General features: G+C 41.6%; 1 protein-coding gene across 1 annotated transcript; it reads right to left on the bottom strand.

Annotated features, from left to right (window-relative positions):
• Positions 1–11,095: 11,095 nt before the first annotated feature.
• LOC119239984 (olfactory receptor 7A10-like) lies at positions 11,096–12,028 on the bottom strand. Its single transcript, XM_037504359.1, has one exon. The coding sequence runs from the start codon at positions 12,026–12,028 to the stop codon at positions 11,096–11,098; it is 933 nt and encodes a 310-aa protein (XP_037360256.1).
• Between the last annotated feature and the right edge of the window lie 6,793 nt (positions 12,029–18,821).

Here is an 18,821-nt window from a genome sequence, read left to right on the forward strand (position 1 = left end):
TGGGCCCATTCTTGTTTCTTGATATGGGTTTGCATTGTTATATATTTCCCTCATAGTAATGCTTTTGATATGTCCCTTAAGTTCTGACAGGTTGTGTCCTCATTATCATTTGTCTCAAGGTGTCTTTTATAGGTGAATTCAGTCCATTGATGTTTAGAGTGATTATTGATATATTAAAGTCTATTAATACCATTTTGCCCATAATTTTATGGTTTTATTTATTTCCTTGTCAAGTTATTTTTGTTTGTTCCTCTCTTTGGTGTGGGTCATAAACCCACCATGTTTTTCTATCAGTTCCATTGCTTAAGTGGTAATGAGAAAAACACCAATCTTGCTCTGCAGTCCACACTGCAGGACCCCTGTTACCCAGCCTCCTCAAACTCTCTGAAACAATTGAGAGAAAAGGAATTCTTTTAAACACATTTTGAGGCCAACATTACTCTAATACCAAAACCAAACAAAGACAACACACAAAAAAGAAAACTATAGACCAGGCCCCCTACATAGATGCAAAAATCCTCAATAAAGTCTTAGCAAACAGAATCCAACAATGCATTAAAAGGATTATACATCATGACTAAATGGATTTATACCAGGGACACATGGATGTTTCAACATTTGAAATTCAATTCAGTGTAACTCACCATACCGATGAAAAGAAAGATACAAATCATATGATCATATTAATAGATCTAAAAAAGCATTTGACAATATCCAATATCCATTTATGATGAAGACCCTCAAGAAATCTGGTGGTAAATGGAACATAGCTTAACATAATAAAAGCCTATATTGACAAACCCACAGCTAGTATTATTCCCAATGTGGACACACTAAAGCTGACCATAGATCTATGGCTTTCAGAGGGAGCAGGGAAAGGGGAGGGTGAGAAGTGGTAGGTGGGAGAGACACAATGAATTATGTGGAGGACCATGGGTGCTCCAGTGGTGGGAGGGCTAAGGGGACTACCCCTGAGGGGGTTAATCTTATACTGTTAAAACACTGTCAAGGATATGGGACAACTGTACTTCAATAAAAATAAATTAAATTTGTAAAAAATATATAAAGTCATGCCATTTGCAGTGACATGGATGGAGCTGGAAAGAATCAAGCTAAGTGAAATAAGTCAGAACCAGAAGGGTAGATACTGATGGTGTCACTTATATGTGGAATATAGAGAAACCAAAGGGTCAGATAAAGTCAAACTCAAAAACTAAGCATTGATGCTAACTATAGAACTGAGGCATCCACAGGAGGGGAAGTGGGAGTGTGAGAACAAAGTGGGGAGTAGCACAATAGACTATGGAAGTGGACTATGGGTGCTTTGGTTGTGGGTGTTACCAGAACCCAGCAGCCTCCCTCAGCAGCTGGAGCCAGCAGCAGCAGTGGTGTCCTCTCCCCCTGCTGCTCCATCACAAACCAGTTGTGGCAGTTGCTCCTTCGAGCCCAGCAACCACCCTTTTACTTCTTGGATCATGGAATAGATCAATCAGGTCTGAGCTGTTAGCTGATTGGTGCTAAATGGTCCAATCAGCCTCAGGAATGAAAACTGGTCCAATCAGACTTGTGGGTGTGGCACCCTGAAAGAATATATAAACCAGAGTTATTCTAGCCTCCAAAGAAAGAAGGGGAAGACTCTGTTCCTGGAGATGGGGGTGGCTGGATCACCCACTGGGCTCTAAATTGCTGAATCCCCCTCTGGGTTCCGACTGGTGGCCAGACAAGGACTGGCCTTGGGGGCTTTTCAGCTCACCTCTTGCTGTGGGGGCAGCCCTTTCCCAGTTCTAAGCAGTTTCAGTGGTGCTGGACACAAAGGCAAAGATCCCTATTCTAAAATGGTGAGTCAGAAGGGCACTTCCCTGTGCCTGTGGTCCACCCCGGCGGTCAAAATGGATATATTTTATAATGGCATATGTTAATGGAAAGCAAAGCAAAAATTGATCAAGATTGCAAATTCTGGCAAAACTTATAATAACTTAAGAAAACAGTAAAAATCCTCTTCCACAAATATCAACCAGAGAAAACACAATATGTTCCATTGATTTGGGTTGGGAATTTTAAAAAGGCAGCAAGAAGTATTAATTTTGCTGTCGAAATGTGAAGTTATGTCTAGGAGAGTCAATCTGTAGGCTACTATACATATTAAAATTACAGATATTCATTAACTTATGATTATGTAATCTCAGAACTCACTTTGATCTCATTTAGATCATCCTCTGTGGTGGGGTCTATCCTGTGCATTGTAGAATATTTAGAGTATCCCTGGCTTCCATCCATCCTTCAATGATAAAACAACAAAATGTCTCTGAATTTTGTTTACTATCCCCTTTAGGACAGTATCTCTTTCAGTTGACAACCACAGTTATAACTTAATATTGTGAAATGATTTTTGTAACATTGATACAATAGTAACTGAGTGAGAAATAATATGAAAATCATAAGTGTAAGTGGCATAGTCGCATCATGAAATACTATGCAGACGTTGAAATAATATATCAGCAGTGCCCTAGATAGGGGACACATATAAGGCACTATTGTATAAGAAGGAAGAGGAGAAACAAGAAAGAAAAAAGAATGTCCTAAAACATAATGTTTTTTGTAATGTGCTTAATAGTTCTTCATGCATTTGAATTAAAAGCATATGAAAAATGGATATGCCCATAATATAAAAATAAATGAAAGGTCTTGACTGAGATTCTAGCTGATCCTATCCTGAAGTGTCTGTTGGGCTCTTGATTCATCTAGATGGGAATTCTGAGAAAAAGCTCTCCCTGTGGAAGTCCAAACACCTCCCTGATAGCTGGTGATGGAGAAGGGCGGGAGGGTCTGTTCCCAGAAAATACAGAAGAAAGGAATCAAGCATAAATCCATGAGCCACAGTGAGGACTCCGAAGGAAACCAGCATGTCCCATCCAAGACTGCATGCTGAGACTGCCTGTAGAAGAGATATTTACAGTTCAATTTATCTCATGAGATGTTCATTAAGTACATTTGCCAGTTGTTTCTTTAATCTCTATGTCTATGATTGGCTGTGGGACACAGATGTGGATAAACAGGAAGTTTTTCCAAAAATTCTCTGTTCCCAAGAGACCAGGTTAGAGATCAGTTGAATCCAGCTTTTGTACTCCTTCTTGATATCGCCTGTCTTTCAGAGGTCCAACTCCTAAAACAGGGTGAAGGAGGCCACAAAAGAGGCCACAAGACAGGAGGCCAGATGGAAGTATTAAAACAGCACCCCACCTGCCCAGGCCCTGAGACAAGGGAACCACCAAAAAGCCCCAAAAGGCCAAAAACCAGAACAAAGGGCTATAGCAATACAACCCACACACAATAGGGGCCTATGGGCTATGGCTGAACAAAGGACAGTGTCCGATAATGTTTCGGGAACCCCGCCATCTTAGAGGTGGGAGCCAGCAGAACAGTGGTATCCTTTCGACCCTGCTGCCCCACCAGCAGTCAGTTGTGGCAGTTGCTCCTCAGAGCCCAGTAACTGCCATTTGTAATGGACCAATCAGGTGCGAGCTGTGAGCTGATTGGTGCTAAATGGTCCAATCAGACTTGGGGGTGAAAGAGGGTATAAGACAGGGTTGGAGGGAGCTCAGGGAGCCCCCAGAAAAAGGAGATGACAACCAGAGTCCCCCAAGAGAGAAGAGGACAAGGGAGGCCTCAGAAGGAAAGGAGATAATGACCCCAGCCTGAAAGAAGAAGACCAGGGTGCCTGAAGAAGGATACATGATGCCAGACCCCTGAAGAAAAGAAGAAGGGGCCTCCCTGGTGGCGCAAGGGGTTGAGCACAGCACTATGGGGTGGTCTGCAGCCTCTGCAGCACAGATTCGATCCCCGCTGGCCAGGGAGCTACCCATATGGCACAGCAGACCTCTCCTGCCTTGCCTGCTGCTCCCCTCAGCAGTGTGCTTTGGTCAATCTGCCTGTTCTGTTCTGTTCCCCGCTCTGTCTCTGGTGAATCCTCTCACCCCCCGCACCTCTGGTCTGTACGTCAGTTCTTGTATGCATAAATAAATAAATCTTAGAAAAGAAAAGAAAAGAAAAGAAAAGAAAAGAAAAGAAAAGAAAAGAAAAGAAAAGAGAAGAAGGCAGTTCCAGCCTCCGAAGAAAAAAGAAAAGACGCATCCAGCAGCCGCCCTCTAAGGAGGGAAGAGAAGCCAAAGAACTGTGTCATGGACTGGGCCTCGGGCCTGTCTCTGACATTGCCTGACAGGAGCACCAAAGGCCCTGGGCCTGGTGTCTCAAAGAGTTGTTTGTTGTTGGTACCTGGGTGAGGCAGCTGCCACTTGTGGGTACAGTGAGCTCTTTGTTTCCCCAGTTTGTAAATAAACCCCATGGTTGTTGTTCCTGGAGTCTAAGTTCTCTTGCAAATTGTGTGTGCTGGTGAGAACCCACAGACAGTGACCTGTCATCTTATCGGGCACTGTCCTTTGTCAGGCTATAGCTCTTGGTTTTGGTTTTTGGCCTTTTGGTCCTTTGGGGTTTTTTGGTGGCTCTCTGGTCTCAGAGACCCTGTGGCCTCTCTTGTGGCCCTCTCTGCCCCTGTTTCAATAAGAGGACAGGTCATTGTCTGTGGGTTCTCACCCACACACAAACAATTGCAAGAGACCTCGGGCTCCAGGAACAACCATGGGGTTTATTTTACAAACAGGGGAAAAAAAGATCTCACTATATCCACAAGTGGCTACTACCTCACCCAGATAGCGTCAGTGATGGTCACCACCAGTCACCGGGAGTGCTGGACAGCACTGGCCAGTAGTGATGATCACTGCTTCAGAGACACCCAGTGTTAACAGCTCTTTGTGAGTTGTTGGGTTATACCAAAAACAAACAGCTTTTTGAGACACCAGGCCCAGGGCCTTTGGTGCTCCTTTCAGTGTCAGAGACAGGACCGAGGCCCATTCCATGACAGAGTCCTTCAGCTTCTCTTTCCTCCTCAGAGGTCAGCTGCTGGATGCTTCTTTTCCTCTTTCCTCAGAGGATGGAACCAAGTGTTTCCCTTCTTTCATCTTCAAGGGACTGGTGTCATCTCCCTTTCTTCAGGAGCTCATCTTCTGGGGGGGGGAGGGGCTGCTTCTTCTCTTCCCGGACCCCTGTCCTTTTCTTTCTGGGCTGGTGTCATCATCTTCTTTTCTTTTGATTTATTTATTATTTATTTATACAAGCACTGGGTACAGTCAGAAGCGCAGGAGGGTGAGAGAATCCACAAGAGCCAGAGCGGAGAGCGGAACAGGCAGATGGACGAAGTACACTGCTGAGGGTAGCAGCGGGCGGCAGGAGAGTTCTGCGCACTGTGTGGGACCCTCGTCCGGCGGCCGGGGATCGAACTGGCGCTGCGGAGGCTGATGGGCACCTTCGCAACCCAGCGCCCAACCGCTGCGCCACTGGGGAGGCCCATCATCTTCTTTTCTTGATGGGCTCTCCCAGCTCCCTCCAACCCTGACTTTCATCCACTTTCACCTCCAAGACTGATTGGACCATTTAGCACCAATCAGCTCACAGCTCGCACCTGATTGGTCCATTACGAACAACAGTTATTGAGCTCTGAGGGGCAACTGCCACAACTGACTTACAGTAGAGCAAGAGGTTGAGAACACCACTGGTCCTGCTGGCTCCCATTGCTGAGGCAGCTGGGTCCCAGTAACACTCCCAGCACCTTACGCTAATTCTGAGTTAAAGTTTTCTTCAAAGTTTAAGATGGAAGAATCTGTGTTGATTAGTTCCCTTGGACCCTCAAAGCATTGACTTGTGCTTGATTTCTCCAGAAAATTACTTTTCTTCTTTTCAAGTAAGGGGATGCCTTTGTTCCTTAATATAAATCTGTGGGCACTAAGCTTGGTTTCATGATGCATTTGCCAAAACAAGCGGAAATTTCATACTTATATTACCAGTTAATAGATACTATTTACTTTGTCATTATAACAAGGTTAACTATGAGATATATTTAGCTCTTTTTTGGCAGTATCACCTGAGCTTCAGACTGTAACTTTTTTCAAATTCATTCGATGAGGTATTATTATTACGAATTCCAATCTTTGCTGTAGAAGTGGAAGGGCTTATTGATCTGTGAATGTTATAATTTGAGTAAATATTCCATCAGTATATCTATGGCTTTCAAACACTGGAATTGTAGTTCTGAAGTAGAGATGATTTTGCTTCTTGGAATATTTGGAGATGTTGAAAAGACTGTTATTAATAATCTACCAAACAAAGTATATCACCCACACAAATAATGATCCTGTGCCAATGACAACATAGAAGGTGAGAAAAACAATTTTAGATGAGCAACTCTCCAAGTTCAATGTGCGCAAGAATGGTGAGGAAAATATTGTTATATACAAATTCTAATTCAGCGGGTCCTAGAAAGTTCCAGAGATTCTGCATTTCTAACAAGCACCTGGAGTAGGCTGCAGGTGTAGCTTCTGTTCTGCACACCTCAGCATCTCTCACCAGGCTCTTTGATTCAGCGTTAATCATGTGTATGGAGTTTTAGATCTTTCCTCCAAAAATAACTTTAAAATGATTTTTGAATGAAAATTGTTTTCATTCATACTAGAATCTGCAATCAAATTTGTGCCCAATTTTATATAATGACCTCGAACAACCTTAAATATTATGCATTTGAAAAAGACTTTACCATAGGAAAAATAAGGGCCTCCAAAAGATTTCTACATCCTAATGCCAGAATCTCAGACTACATCAGTTTACATATCAAGGTATGTAGATTAGGTAGTAAGTAGAATGACATTGTTAACCACTTGGGCTTAAGAGTAATATGGCAATTTGCATTTCTTCTTTGAATAAGTGTCTGTTTAGCTCTTCTGCCCATTTTTTTAACTGGATTCTTTGTTTTTGTTGAGTTGTGTGAGTTCTTTGTCTATCTTTGAAATCAATTCCTTATCAGTTGTGTGGAGTGTAAATATTTTCTCCCATTCAGAAGGGTGTCTCTTTGTTTTGGTTATTGTCTCCTTTGCTGTCCAGAAGCTTATTAGTTTGATGTAATCCCAGCTGTTTATCTTTGCTTCAGGGGATGAGTCTCTAAAGATGTTTCTGAGACGTGTGCCATGGAATGTTTTACTAATGTTTTCTTCTATATATTTTATGGTTTCAGGTCTTGTGTTCAAGTCTTTTATCAATTTTGAGTTGTTTTTATATGCATGGTGTGAGGTAGTGGTGTAGCTTCATTCTTTTGCATTTGGTGGTCCAGTTTTCCCAGAACCACTTATTGAACAGACTGTCCTGGTTCCATTTCACAGTCTTTGCTCCTTTAGATACAATGGAATACTATTCAGCAATCAAAACAGATAAATTCATGCTGTTCGCAGCAATATGGATGGAGCTGGAAGGGATTATGCTCAGTGAAATAAGTCCGAAGGAAAGAGAAAAATATCAGATGGTTTCACTTATAGGAGGAATGTAGGGAAAACAAACAAGATCAGGAAAGAAAGATAAAAATAACAGGTAAACTATAAATAGGAGACATTCAGCTGGGGAGGGGGAGAGAGAGGGATCAAAACAAGGGAGGGAAGAGCACAAGAGACTATGGTTATGGTTCACAGGTGTTTCAGTGGTGGTAATTTTATGGGGATTACACCTGAAAGTGTTAGGGGGAAAAGATGTCCTGAGCTAATTCCATACAGGCTTTGTGGATTCCACCCCGACTCCAAACCAAAGTGAAGGTTGCTGGGACCTGAGGGTGGAGTTAAGCAGCCAGGTTTGGTATAAAAACCAAACATATGGGCCCTGGGGGCTCTCTAGCTCTCACTCTCACCTCCTGGCTTCACAGCTCCTGGCTTGTGGACAGCTCTCAGAGTGCCATTTGGGATTCCAGATCGGCAGATCAGGTAGGACACATTTAAAACTTTGTCTCCCACTTTTCTCCCTGAGTTGTACATTTCCTCATTTGCCCTTCCCTTGTAAATAAACCTTTTATTAACTTTTCGTGTGTGCCTGCAGTAGAGTACTGATAAGTCCTTTAAAGCGCTGTGAGGACCCACAGTCAGGCAACCCGTTTTTGTATCTGGGCTACCCTGTAACAAAAGGAGAATGACCAACAATGTAAAAAGTATATAACTAAAAAAAAAGTCAATGTGGGACTAACATGATGGTAATAGCCCTCTAAATGTGGGAAAAGAAGAGCCACAGTAGGGAGAAATTTGAAAATGTTAAGCTTCTCATTATGAAGACAGAGAAAGATCACAAGTCAAGGAAAACTGCACTGCCCTGGGAACTAAAATATGAAAGTAAATGGAATCTCCTGTGGAGTCCCTGGAGGACCCCATCCTTGTAGACATTTTTATTTAAGCCAATGAGGCTAATTTCAGTCTTCTGTCCTCCAAAACAATAAGGCATAAATTTCTCTAAGTCATCAGTAATTTGTTAGTGCAGCAATAGGAACTGAATACTGACATTTATTCCATCTTTTTGGGGGGATACTGGATTTAAGCTTCTTTATTTAAGCTACTCATTTAGCTATCCTTGGTTAAGGAATTTATGTTGAAATTCCAGATTGATTAAGAAAGTCAATTTTAAGTGAATTTGAAAATTTTCTTCCCCACAACTGGTATAGAGAATTATTTCTTAAACATTAATGTGGTTATAACTTTTAGGTCTTTGATATACTCCAGCAAGAATAGCAATTCTTTATTAAAATTTAGGTCACCCATTCTAAATTAAATCCTTTTAATTTTATGTTAATTTAAATGTTCATTCTTTTCAACTCTGTCCTCTCCAACCTCTGCCAAGTTTTTACATCATACAAAATGGAATCAAAAATGAATTGAATAGTCACATATTTGTGTGACTGTTCCTATCTGAATGGAAATGTATGCCAATATACCCAAATATACATGCGTATGACCTTTTTCTTTAATGTCTTCTTTGGACTTAATAAATTTCAAAATATTTCATTGATCCTCCCACAATATCCATCTGTAGAGATATTATAATTGCAGTACAGGAATTTTCAAGCAGAATCAGGAATATAATTTATTAAAATGATAAAACACACCAATCATTTATTGCAAGCATAAAATCCTGGTATATGGACATTAATCTTCTCTACTTCATTGTGTGATGTACAACATGAAAATATATACTTCGCATAATGATAAAATTTAAAATGTTGCTTCCTCATACTTAGGGTCATGTCTGACTTAAAGATTATATTTATCTGTTTATTCAATCTTGCCTTTCAATGTAGACTCCAGTGAGAGACATATGCAATCATCAGGTTTTGCCAGTGAACTGTGTTAAGGGTTCTGGATATCAAGCTGAATAAAGTAGTAAAACCAGGAAAACAATTGTGAAACATAGCAACACATTTGAATTGTAAGTGCCTGACATACAGCTTTTGATTTCTGAGCCATCCAAATCAAAGATATCCATGTCAAATAAACATACATCCAGTTAGAACACAAGCACCCAGGGTGCCCCAGCCATGAAAGTTCCCCAGTAATGTAATATACTGACTCCAACTTTTCATTCCTGTACTCCAGTTGACAGTCTTCTATTTTAAATTTTCCAGTAATGAGTGGACACTTAAAACATTAGAAATCCTCACCTTGGACCTCAATAAGGCAGAACTTCTGGTTCCTGTTCCATCACTACCTGAGACTTAGCTATCTGATCCTAGGGCAGAAGAAGTACCCTCTAGGAACTGTAGTGAGCTTCGTTTTTAAAAAACAAGTTTCCAGTTGGTTGTTACTGAGTTGTGTCTTGCAATAATAATAATAATCACAACAAGGGCTTATACAGCCACAAAACAGACCTTTGTCAAGGAAAGTTCTGTGAGTAGTACTGGCCCATGTGAGTGCTACAAGCTTCCTAGCCAATACCATCACCATCAGTAAGCTAACATAAACAGAATACTGTTAAAATCTTATCATCAGGGTGATTAAAGCATTAATGTAAAAATAATGACAGATCCAAAATGAAAATTGGTTTCATATTTACCTTTATAATGAAAAATATAAATATCTTTAGATGCCAAATATATTTTTTTCCAATATGAGCAATACAATTCATGATTATTCTTTGACAAAATCAAAGGAAAAAGTATTTGGCATGAGGGCCTCCCCGGTGGCGCAGCGGTTGAGCGCTGGGTTGCGAGGCTGCGCGCGGCCTCTACGGCGCCGGTTCGATCCCCGGCTGCTCCCCGGCCACCAGAGGAGGGTCCCACATGGCGCGCAGACCTCTCCTGCCGCCCGCTGCTCCCCTCAGCAGTGTACTTCGGTCCTTCTGCCTGCTCTGCTCCCCGCTCTGGCTCTGGTGAATTCTCTCGCCCTCCCGCGCTTCTGACTGTACCCAGTGCATGTATAGACAAAACAAACAAACAAACCAGCAAACAAATAAATAAAGCATGCCTCTATAAAAAAAAAAAAAAAAAAAGTATTTGGCATGATATATTTCATTTGAGAAGAACTTAGTCTTAAGAAATTCAAGATGGGGCCTCCCCTGGTGGCGCAGCAGTTGAGCACTGGGCTGCGAAGCTGCCTGCAGCCAGCCTCTGCACCGCTGGTTCAATCCCTGGCCGCCGGCAAGGGTCCCACATGGGGTGACAGACCTCTCCTGCCGCGCCCACTGCTCCCCTCAGTAGTGTGTTTCGTCTGTCTGCCTGTTCTGCTCCCCACTCTGGCTCTGGTGAATTCTCTCACCCTCCCGTGCTTCTGATTGTACCCAGTGCTTGTATAAATAAATAAATCTTTAAAAAAATCAGAAGAAGCCTGTATTTCATTTTTTAAAAAAAGAAATTCAAGATGCCCCATGAAAGTTATAAAAATTTCCAAGTTTTTCTGGTCCAAAGTTTGGAGAAACCTTGGAAATGTGTGAAAATGGACAAAGTGAAAATATTTATATATCAGAATAGAAGCTTAATGAAATGAGTTACTGAGATTGTGTATAGAAGTTGAATTCAAAGACATGGAAATTATAGGATTCAGGTAACAAGAACAAGGTCTATGGCAATCTGATCAAAGAATAACAATTTCTGGCTTGGATTCATGGAGCCTTGTGATTTTTTTTCATTGCATTTTTTTAAATTGAGTCTTGTAGTCTAGGGTATTTCTTCAGTCCAAGGACAATAGGCCTTTTATATAACTACCATCCCAATGATTTTTTTAAGGGCACTCTTTATGTCTTTGTTCCTCAGACTGTAGATGAAGGGGTTTAGCATGGGTGTGACCACGGTGTACATCACCGAGGCTATTGCACTTGCGTGTGAGCTGAGGGAAGCAGCAGAGCTAAGGTATACACCTAGACCTGTACAATAAAATAAGGAGACAACTGAGAGGTGAGAGGCACAGGTGGAAAACGCCTTATACTTCCCCTGAATTGATGGGATTCCACATATGGAGGAAACTATCTTAGAGTAGGAGTAAAGAATCCCAGTAAGGGGTCCACCACCCAGCAGCCCAATTGCAAAATATAATACAATGTCATTAAGAAAGGTGTCAGAACAGGCAAGTCGGGCCACCTGATTGATCTCACAGAAAAAGTGGGGGATTTCCAAGACTGAACAGAAGGACAGTCTCAGTACCATTAAACTTTGTAATAAAGAATTCAGGGAGCTCATGATCCAGGATATCATAACCAGCAGTCCACAGAGCTGTGAATTCATGATGACCATGTAGTGTAGTGGGTGGCAGATGGCTACGAAACGATCATAGGCCATCGCAGCCAGGAGAAAGTTGTCCAATATGGCAAAGATTATGAAAAAGTACATCTGGGTGATGCACGCTCTGTAGGTTATCACTTTGCTTTGTGTATGAATGTTCTGCAGCATCTTGGGGATGGTGGTGGAGGTGAAGCAGATGTCTACAAAGGACAGGTTGGCGAGGAAGAAGTACATGGGTGTGTGGAGGTGGGAGTCTAGGCTCACAGCCAGGATGATGAGCAGGTTTCCAAATACAGTGATCAGGTACATGGAGAGGAAAAGGCCAAATATGAGAGGCTGCAATTCTGGTTCCTTTGATAATCCAAGAAGAAAAAATTCTGAAACATGAGTATAATTTTCTAGTTCCATGTGGTGGAGGTGACTAACAGGAAGGAAAAATAAAAATAGCATGGCTAATTTTCTCAGTAATATGTATTACCAACATTACATAGTTGAAATTCTATCATTTACATTTACATTCAAAAATCAATACCCACAGTTTTTATATGGAATGTTTCCCTTTCAGGGAATTCCCCTATGCCATCTCTGGACAGGAATACTTGTCCTACTGTCAGTCTTTTCCCCACATGGTCACATATTCTACAATTTAAAAAATATTTATTTTATATTTTTTAATGTGAGCAGTTTTTACAGTTTAAATTCCAGGCACATATATTATACTACATTTGATTACTATTACCCCAATTTCATTGGTTTTAAGTGACATGTACCATGGCATTTAAGGTATACAACATAATGATTTGAAAAAAGTCTATACTGCAAGTGAATAATACAATAAGATTAGTTATTATCCTTCACCTCACAAAATTATATTTTTTTCCTTTAATGAGAAATTTTCAGGTTTAGTCTTTTAGCAACTTTCAAATATATAATACAATATTGCTAACTGTAGTCACCAGGTTGTCTATTATATTCCCATGTCTTACTTATTTTATAATTGGAAGTTTGTGACATTTGACCACCTTTATATATATTCCCCAACTGTACCTACGGCAAGTCCCAATCTTTTCTGTGTATCTATCAGTTTGTTTTTTCTAGGTACCACATATAATTGAGATCATACAGTATTTGTCTTTGTCTGATTTATTTCACTTAGAAAGTCTTATGGGTATAAGGGGTTGATAACTTCTTAAATCTGATCACACACCAAAACTTTATAACTTTTATTTTTTCCCCTCATTTTATATTTTTGATATCTCATTTGACATCTTTATATTATCTGTATCCCTTGACTATTTACTATAGTTTCAGTTAGGTTTACTTTTGCTTTTTAATCATTATGCTTGTTTTATAAGTAATTGATCTTTCTACAAGATATTGATGTTGAAAGACAGAAATAGTAGAATAATATACCATGTGTGGCTAATAGGAAGTGTCACCACTCAGGAAAATTTACTGACCTTTAATAGAAGTCCTGTATGTATAATATGTAAAGCTGATTTCTACTTGCCCCCCCCGAACTTTTAAAAGAAAATATTTATAATTTTATATTTCTAAATGTAAAGATGTTGCCAAGGTATGATAGTTAGAAAATCACACATAGAAAATCAAACATGTTGTAGAAAATCACCCATTTGTTTTTTTAAAAATCATGGAAAGTTGCCCAGATCCCTGGCATCAATCAGCCCACAACCTCAGGGTGATCCTACAAGGCTCATCCCCAGCTTGGGCCCCAGTCTTTCAGCCCCAGACACCACCACATGCTTGGATCCAGCCCCAAACACCATAAGGGTAAATTACCAGCACCACACCAAACCCCAGGAGGCCCCAACTGCTGTGCCCACCAACCAGTAAAGGTCCAAAACATTGGGTGAGGAGGACCATAATATCACAAAAGCCCCAACTACAAAGGAACATTCCAAAATCAAATTATGAGGAAAAAGAAAAATACATACGGCCAAGCAAGGTCCTAGAGAAATAAAACACCACAAAAAGAAAATAAATACCTACAACTAAGTCACAAAGACATGAAAGAGCTTTTCTTCCTTTCAGATACAGATCTAATGCAGTTTAGAGATATGCAAGAAAACTCAGAGACACAAATGAATGCTATTAGAAGCACAATCAATGAACAGAAGAACAAAATTGAAATTCTAAGTCAGAAAATTAGTAGAAATGCAAAAAGCAGAAAGGTCCATGTTAGAGATGAAAATTTCTGGAAAAAAGCCAAGGGAGAGAATAAGGCAAGTGGAAGAACAAATTAGTAAGCTCAAAGAGGCAAATGGGGTAAGACACAAAATATAAAAAGAAAAAGAGATACAAAGGGGGAAAATGAAGAAACTCTTCAAGCATTGTGTAATACCACAAGGAAGGAAATATAAGAATCATAGTCAACCCAGAAGGAGAGAAGAGAGAAAAGGGAACTGAAAAACTATATTTTTAAATATATATAGGGCTTCCCTAGTGGTGCAGTGGGTTGAGCGCAGTGCTGTGAAGCTGTCCACAGCCTCTACAGCACAGGTTCAATTCGCCACCAGTCAGGGAGATTCCCACGTGGCACAGCAGACCTCTCCTGTTCATCTGCCTGTTCTGCTCCCTGCTCTGTCTCTGGTGAATCCTCTCACCTTCCTGTGCCTCTGGCCTGTACCCCAGCTCTTGTATAAAAATAAATCTTAAAAAAAATTAAAAATTATACGTGTATATATATATATATATATTACATCACCCTTCGTTTTTGTACAAGTATGATTTCCCATGAAATTCCCCCCACCAATTCACCTGTGCACCATCACCATAGTCCCTTGTGCTCTTCCCACCCCTTTCATGATCCCTCTCCCTCCTCCTCTCCTACAGAAAGTCTCTAGTCTATGGTTGCCTATTGATTTTGATTTTTACTTTATTATAGTTCTTTTTTCCCCTGATCCCTTATTTGGTTCCTCTACAGTAAAACCATTCAATATTTTTCTTTTTATTTCTGGCTTATTTCACTGAGCATAATCCCTTCCAGCTCTATCCATGTTGCTGTGAATGGCATGAGTTTATCCTTTTTGAATGCTGAGTAATATTCCATTGTGTATATATACCATATCTTCTTGATCCAGTTATCTATTTTCGAGCATTTGGGTTGTTTCCATAGCTTACTTATTGTAAACAGTGCTGCAATAAACATAGGAGCTTCCATATGATTCAGTAATTCCACTCCTAGGACACAAAAACATTAATTCAAAAGGACATCCATATTCCTATGTTTATTGAAAAACTATTTTAAAAAATAATGAAAGAAAATCTCCCAAAGTTGAAGAGGGAAATGAACATGCAAATAAAGAAAGCCAAAAGAACAGCAAGTTACCTAAACAAAAAGGGATAAAGGAGTAAAATGTCTAAAAGTACAAGACAAAGAAAAAATTATAAAGGATTCCCAATTAACCTAACATCAGACTTCTCTGAATAAAAACTACACGCAAGAAGAGCATGAAGCAACAAATTAAAAAAAAAAACTCCAAGAGCTAGGGGGGCGGAGCAACATGGCGGCCAGGAGACGCTGCGAGTAAGATCTCCATTAAAAAAGTTAATAGGGGGCCTCCCCGGTGGCGCAGCGGTTGAGCGCTGGGTTGCGAAGCTGCCCGCGGCCTCCACGGCGCCGGCTCAATCCCCGGCTGCTCCCCAGCCACCAGAGGAGGATCCCACATGGTGCGCAGACCTGTCCTGCCACCCGCTGCTCCCCTCAGCAGTGTACTTCAGTCCTTCTGCCTGCTCTGCTCCCCACTCTGGCTCTGGTGAATTCTCTCACCCTTCCGCGCTTCTGACTGTACCCAGTGCATGTATAAACAAAACAAACAAACAAATATAATAAATAAATAAATAAAAACATGCCTCTATTAAAAAAAAAAAATGAAAAAAAAAAAAAAAGTTAATAGGGAGGAAAAGCGGCAGGTCCCAGTGAGAACCGGGACACGGAAGATAAATGGGTGACTCCAGCAAACTGCCCGAAGAAGAAAGTTGCCATAAAAGAGGACCAGAAGGGAGGGAAGCGCAGAACCCTGCTCCCCTCCCCCGCCCACAGAGGCGGCACTCTCCGACCGGCAGAGAGGAGGGAAACAACAAACTAAATCGACCAACAAGAACAAACTACGCATCAAGCGGGACTGTGAGTGGAAAGGAACTATTGCAGCCACCACACCCCGTGAATGGGAGCTGTGGAGAACCCTGCAGGATCCACCGCGGAGGTGAGCTCCAGGCGCCATTAAAGAGAGACCCCGCCCAGGAGGAGACCAGCACCAGCACACAGCCCCATGCTGCCCGGTAAGCCTGCGCGGAAAAGCGGCGCGCTGGAAAACCAAGTGCGGATCGGAATCGGGATTGCGCGGAAAAGCAGTGCAGTTGAAAAGCAAACGCGGATCCAGATCGCAGCTGCCCAGGTCCCTGCGCCTGCAACCTAGGAAGGAACCAGGCGCCCAGGCACTGGAGCAGGATTCAAAAGGCGCCATTCCCGCGCCACTGAACTGGGCTACAGCCTGAGTCCTGGAACTGAGGGCTTTGGAACTGACACCCGGGACACGAAATTAGGGGCGTGGGTTCCCCACAACGGTGGGGCACAAGGCAGACACAGCAGCCCAAAGCCGTTGAGGTTTACCCTACCATTCCCGCTCTATTCCCTGTCCCACGGGGTGGAAAATCAGCTCCGCAAGGGCTCCAGGAGAGATCTCTCGCGCCACCTAGCGACTTGAACCCAGCAGAGGCGCCTAGAGGAGCCAGTGGCCAGCTGGGGAGTTAGCCCACGCCGGGCCCCTTCCGACCAGTAGTCTGAGCCCACAGCGGGAGCGAGCACCCACAGCCGGGGCAGACCAGGCGCACAGAAGAGTGTGCCTGAGACCTGACGTGCAGGGAGTGTGTCCCACATCACCATCTTAGAACAGGGACATTTCTTCAGTAAAGACTACCTGCAGAAGGCTTCCTCAGGAGCCAGAGGTGAGCAGGGGAAGTTCGCCCACGCCAGACCCATCTGGCCTGCAGTCCAAGCCCAGAGGGAGCAGGAACCCACCGCTGGGGCAGACCAGGCGCACAGGGGAGTGTGTCCCCACATCGGCATTTTAGAACAGGGATCTTTCTCCAGTAAAGACTGCTTGAAACTGACAGATGACTCCTAGAGGAACCAGAGGAGAGCAGAGAAGCTCACCCAAGATGCCGGCCAGTCCCAACTACACAGTGTCCCAACGCATACGGCAAATAGGAAAACAGACAGTAGGGAGGAGAAGAACCACACGCAACCTAGCAACTCCCCAGGGAAAAAGCACACCACAAAAAGAAAAGCAGGCCAGATTGCAACGACAGTAACTTGGAAGAACTTCTGAGCCTTCCAGAAAGAGAATTTAAAATTGCCGTGATTAACTGAAACAGAAGTCATAAAGGAAAACAATGATAAGGGAAAAATAATCAACGATCAGATGCAATTGGTCCCTAGAGAGGAAACAATGGTCAGAAGAATGAAATTGAGTCCCTAAAAGAGGGAGTAAAGAAATGCAGGAGATCAAAGAATTAATGGAAGAACTAAAGAATTCTGGGAAAAGCAATGAAAGCAGAATAGATGAAATGGAAGAACGAATAAGTACTCTTGAAGACACAGAAATAAAAAGAACCAAAACAGAAAAGGAAGAGAAGTACGAAGGAAAAGAATGAAGAAACTTCGGGAACTATCTGACTCCATGAGGAAAGGAAATATAAGAGTTATAGGAATAACAGAAGGAGAGGAGAGAGATGTAGGAACAGAGAAAATATTCAAAGAGATAATTGAAGAGAACTTCCCAAATGTGAAGAAGAGCTGAAAATTGATATACAAGAAGCAAGAGAACACCAAACTTCCACGACGAAAGGAAAAATACAGCAAGACACATAATAGTAAGCTCCAAGAATCCAGGAAAGGAAAATAATGAAGCTGGCAAGAGGGAAGAAAGATAACATTCAAAGGAAAGCCAATCAGGCTGACATCAGACTTCTCCGAAGAAACACTACGGGCAAGGAGAGAGTGGAGGGACATAGTCAACAGATTCCAAGAAAACAGATGCCAACCAAGAATTCTCTATCCCGCAAAGCTCTCCTTCCTCTTTGAAGAAATAATATGGACCTTCCAAGACAAACAGAAACTCCGGAATTTCATTACAACTAAACCCTCACTCCAAAAAATACTACAAGGAGTCCTAAAGCCAGAATCTCAGAGGGACGAATAACAATGAAAGAAGGCAAAAAAAAAGTTATTAAAAGAATAAATAAATAAAATCAAAGGAAGACACAATGGCAAATACAGATGCTAACATATCAATATTAACTCTAAATGTAAATGGACTAAACTCTTCAATAAAAAGACACAGAGTTGCAGCCTGGATTAAGAAACAAAACCAACCTTTTGCTGTCTCCAGGAAACACATTTTAGCTACAAAAGATAAAAATAGGGTCAAAGTTAAAGGATGGAAAACAATCCAACAAGCAAATGGACCAAAAAAGAAAGCAGGAACAGCTATAATTATATCAGATAAAACAGATTTCAAACTCAAAAAGATAAAAAGAGACGCCAATGGTCACTACATTATGATCAAGGGGACAATACTTCAAGAAGAAATTAACACTCATTACATATCCAAACGAAGGAGCACCAAATATATCAGACAACCTGTTGTCCTCTCTGAAAACAGACATCAGAGAAAACACACGTAGTGGGAGACTTCAACACACCACTATCACAATGGATAGATCAACAAAGACAAAATAAGTAAAGAAAACCAAAGCTCTAAATAAGGACTAGAGCAATTGGGCTTAACAGACATCTATAGAACACTAAACCCAAAAAACGGAGTACACATTTTTCTCAAGCGCACACGGATCATTCTCCAGGATCGATCACATACTGGGGCACAAGACAAACATCAACAGATACACCAAGATTGAAAATCATATCAACCATCTTTTCTGACCATGAAGGCATCAAAACTAGAAATAAACGATAAAAAGAAGGCAAGGAACTTCCTACCTCATGGAGATTAAAAACCACACTACTGGAAGACCACTGGACTAATGAGGAGATCAAAGAAGAAATAAAATTCTTTTGAATTGAACGACAAGGAGGACACCAATATCCTAAATGTACGGGATGCAGCAAAAGCAGTAATAAGAGGAAATATATAGCAATAGAAGCTCACATCAAGAAACA

Source organism: Talpa occidentalis, unplaced genomic scaffold, assembly GCF_014898055.3.
Source record: "Talpa occidentalis isolate TD23 unplaced genomic scaffold, MPIMG_talOcc4v2.1 talOcc4.12, whole genome shotgun sequence".
In the NCBI taxonomy this organism is placed as follows: Eukaryota; Metazoa; Chordata; class Mammalia; order Eulipotyphla; family Talpidae; genus Talpa; species Talpa occidentalis.

Bases quoted from the DNA above. Each gene is read 5' to 3' on its own strand.
- LOC119239984 (XM_037504359.1), bottom strand. From the start codon at position 12,028: ATGGAACTAGAAAATTATACTCATGTTTCAGAATTTTTTCTTCTTGGA.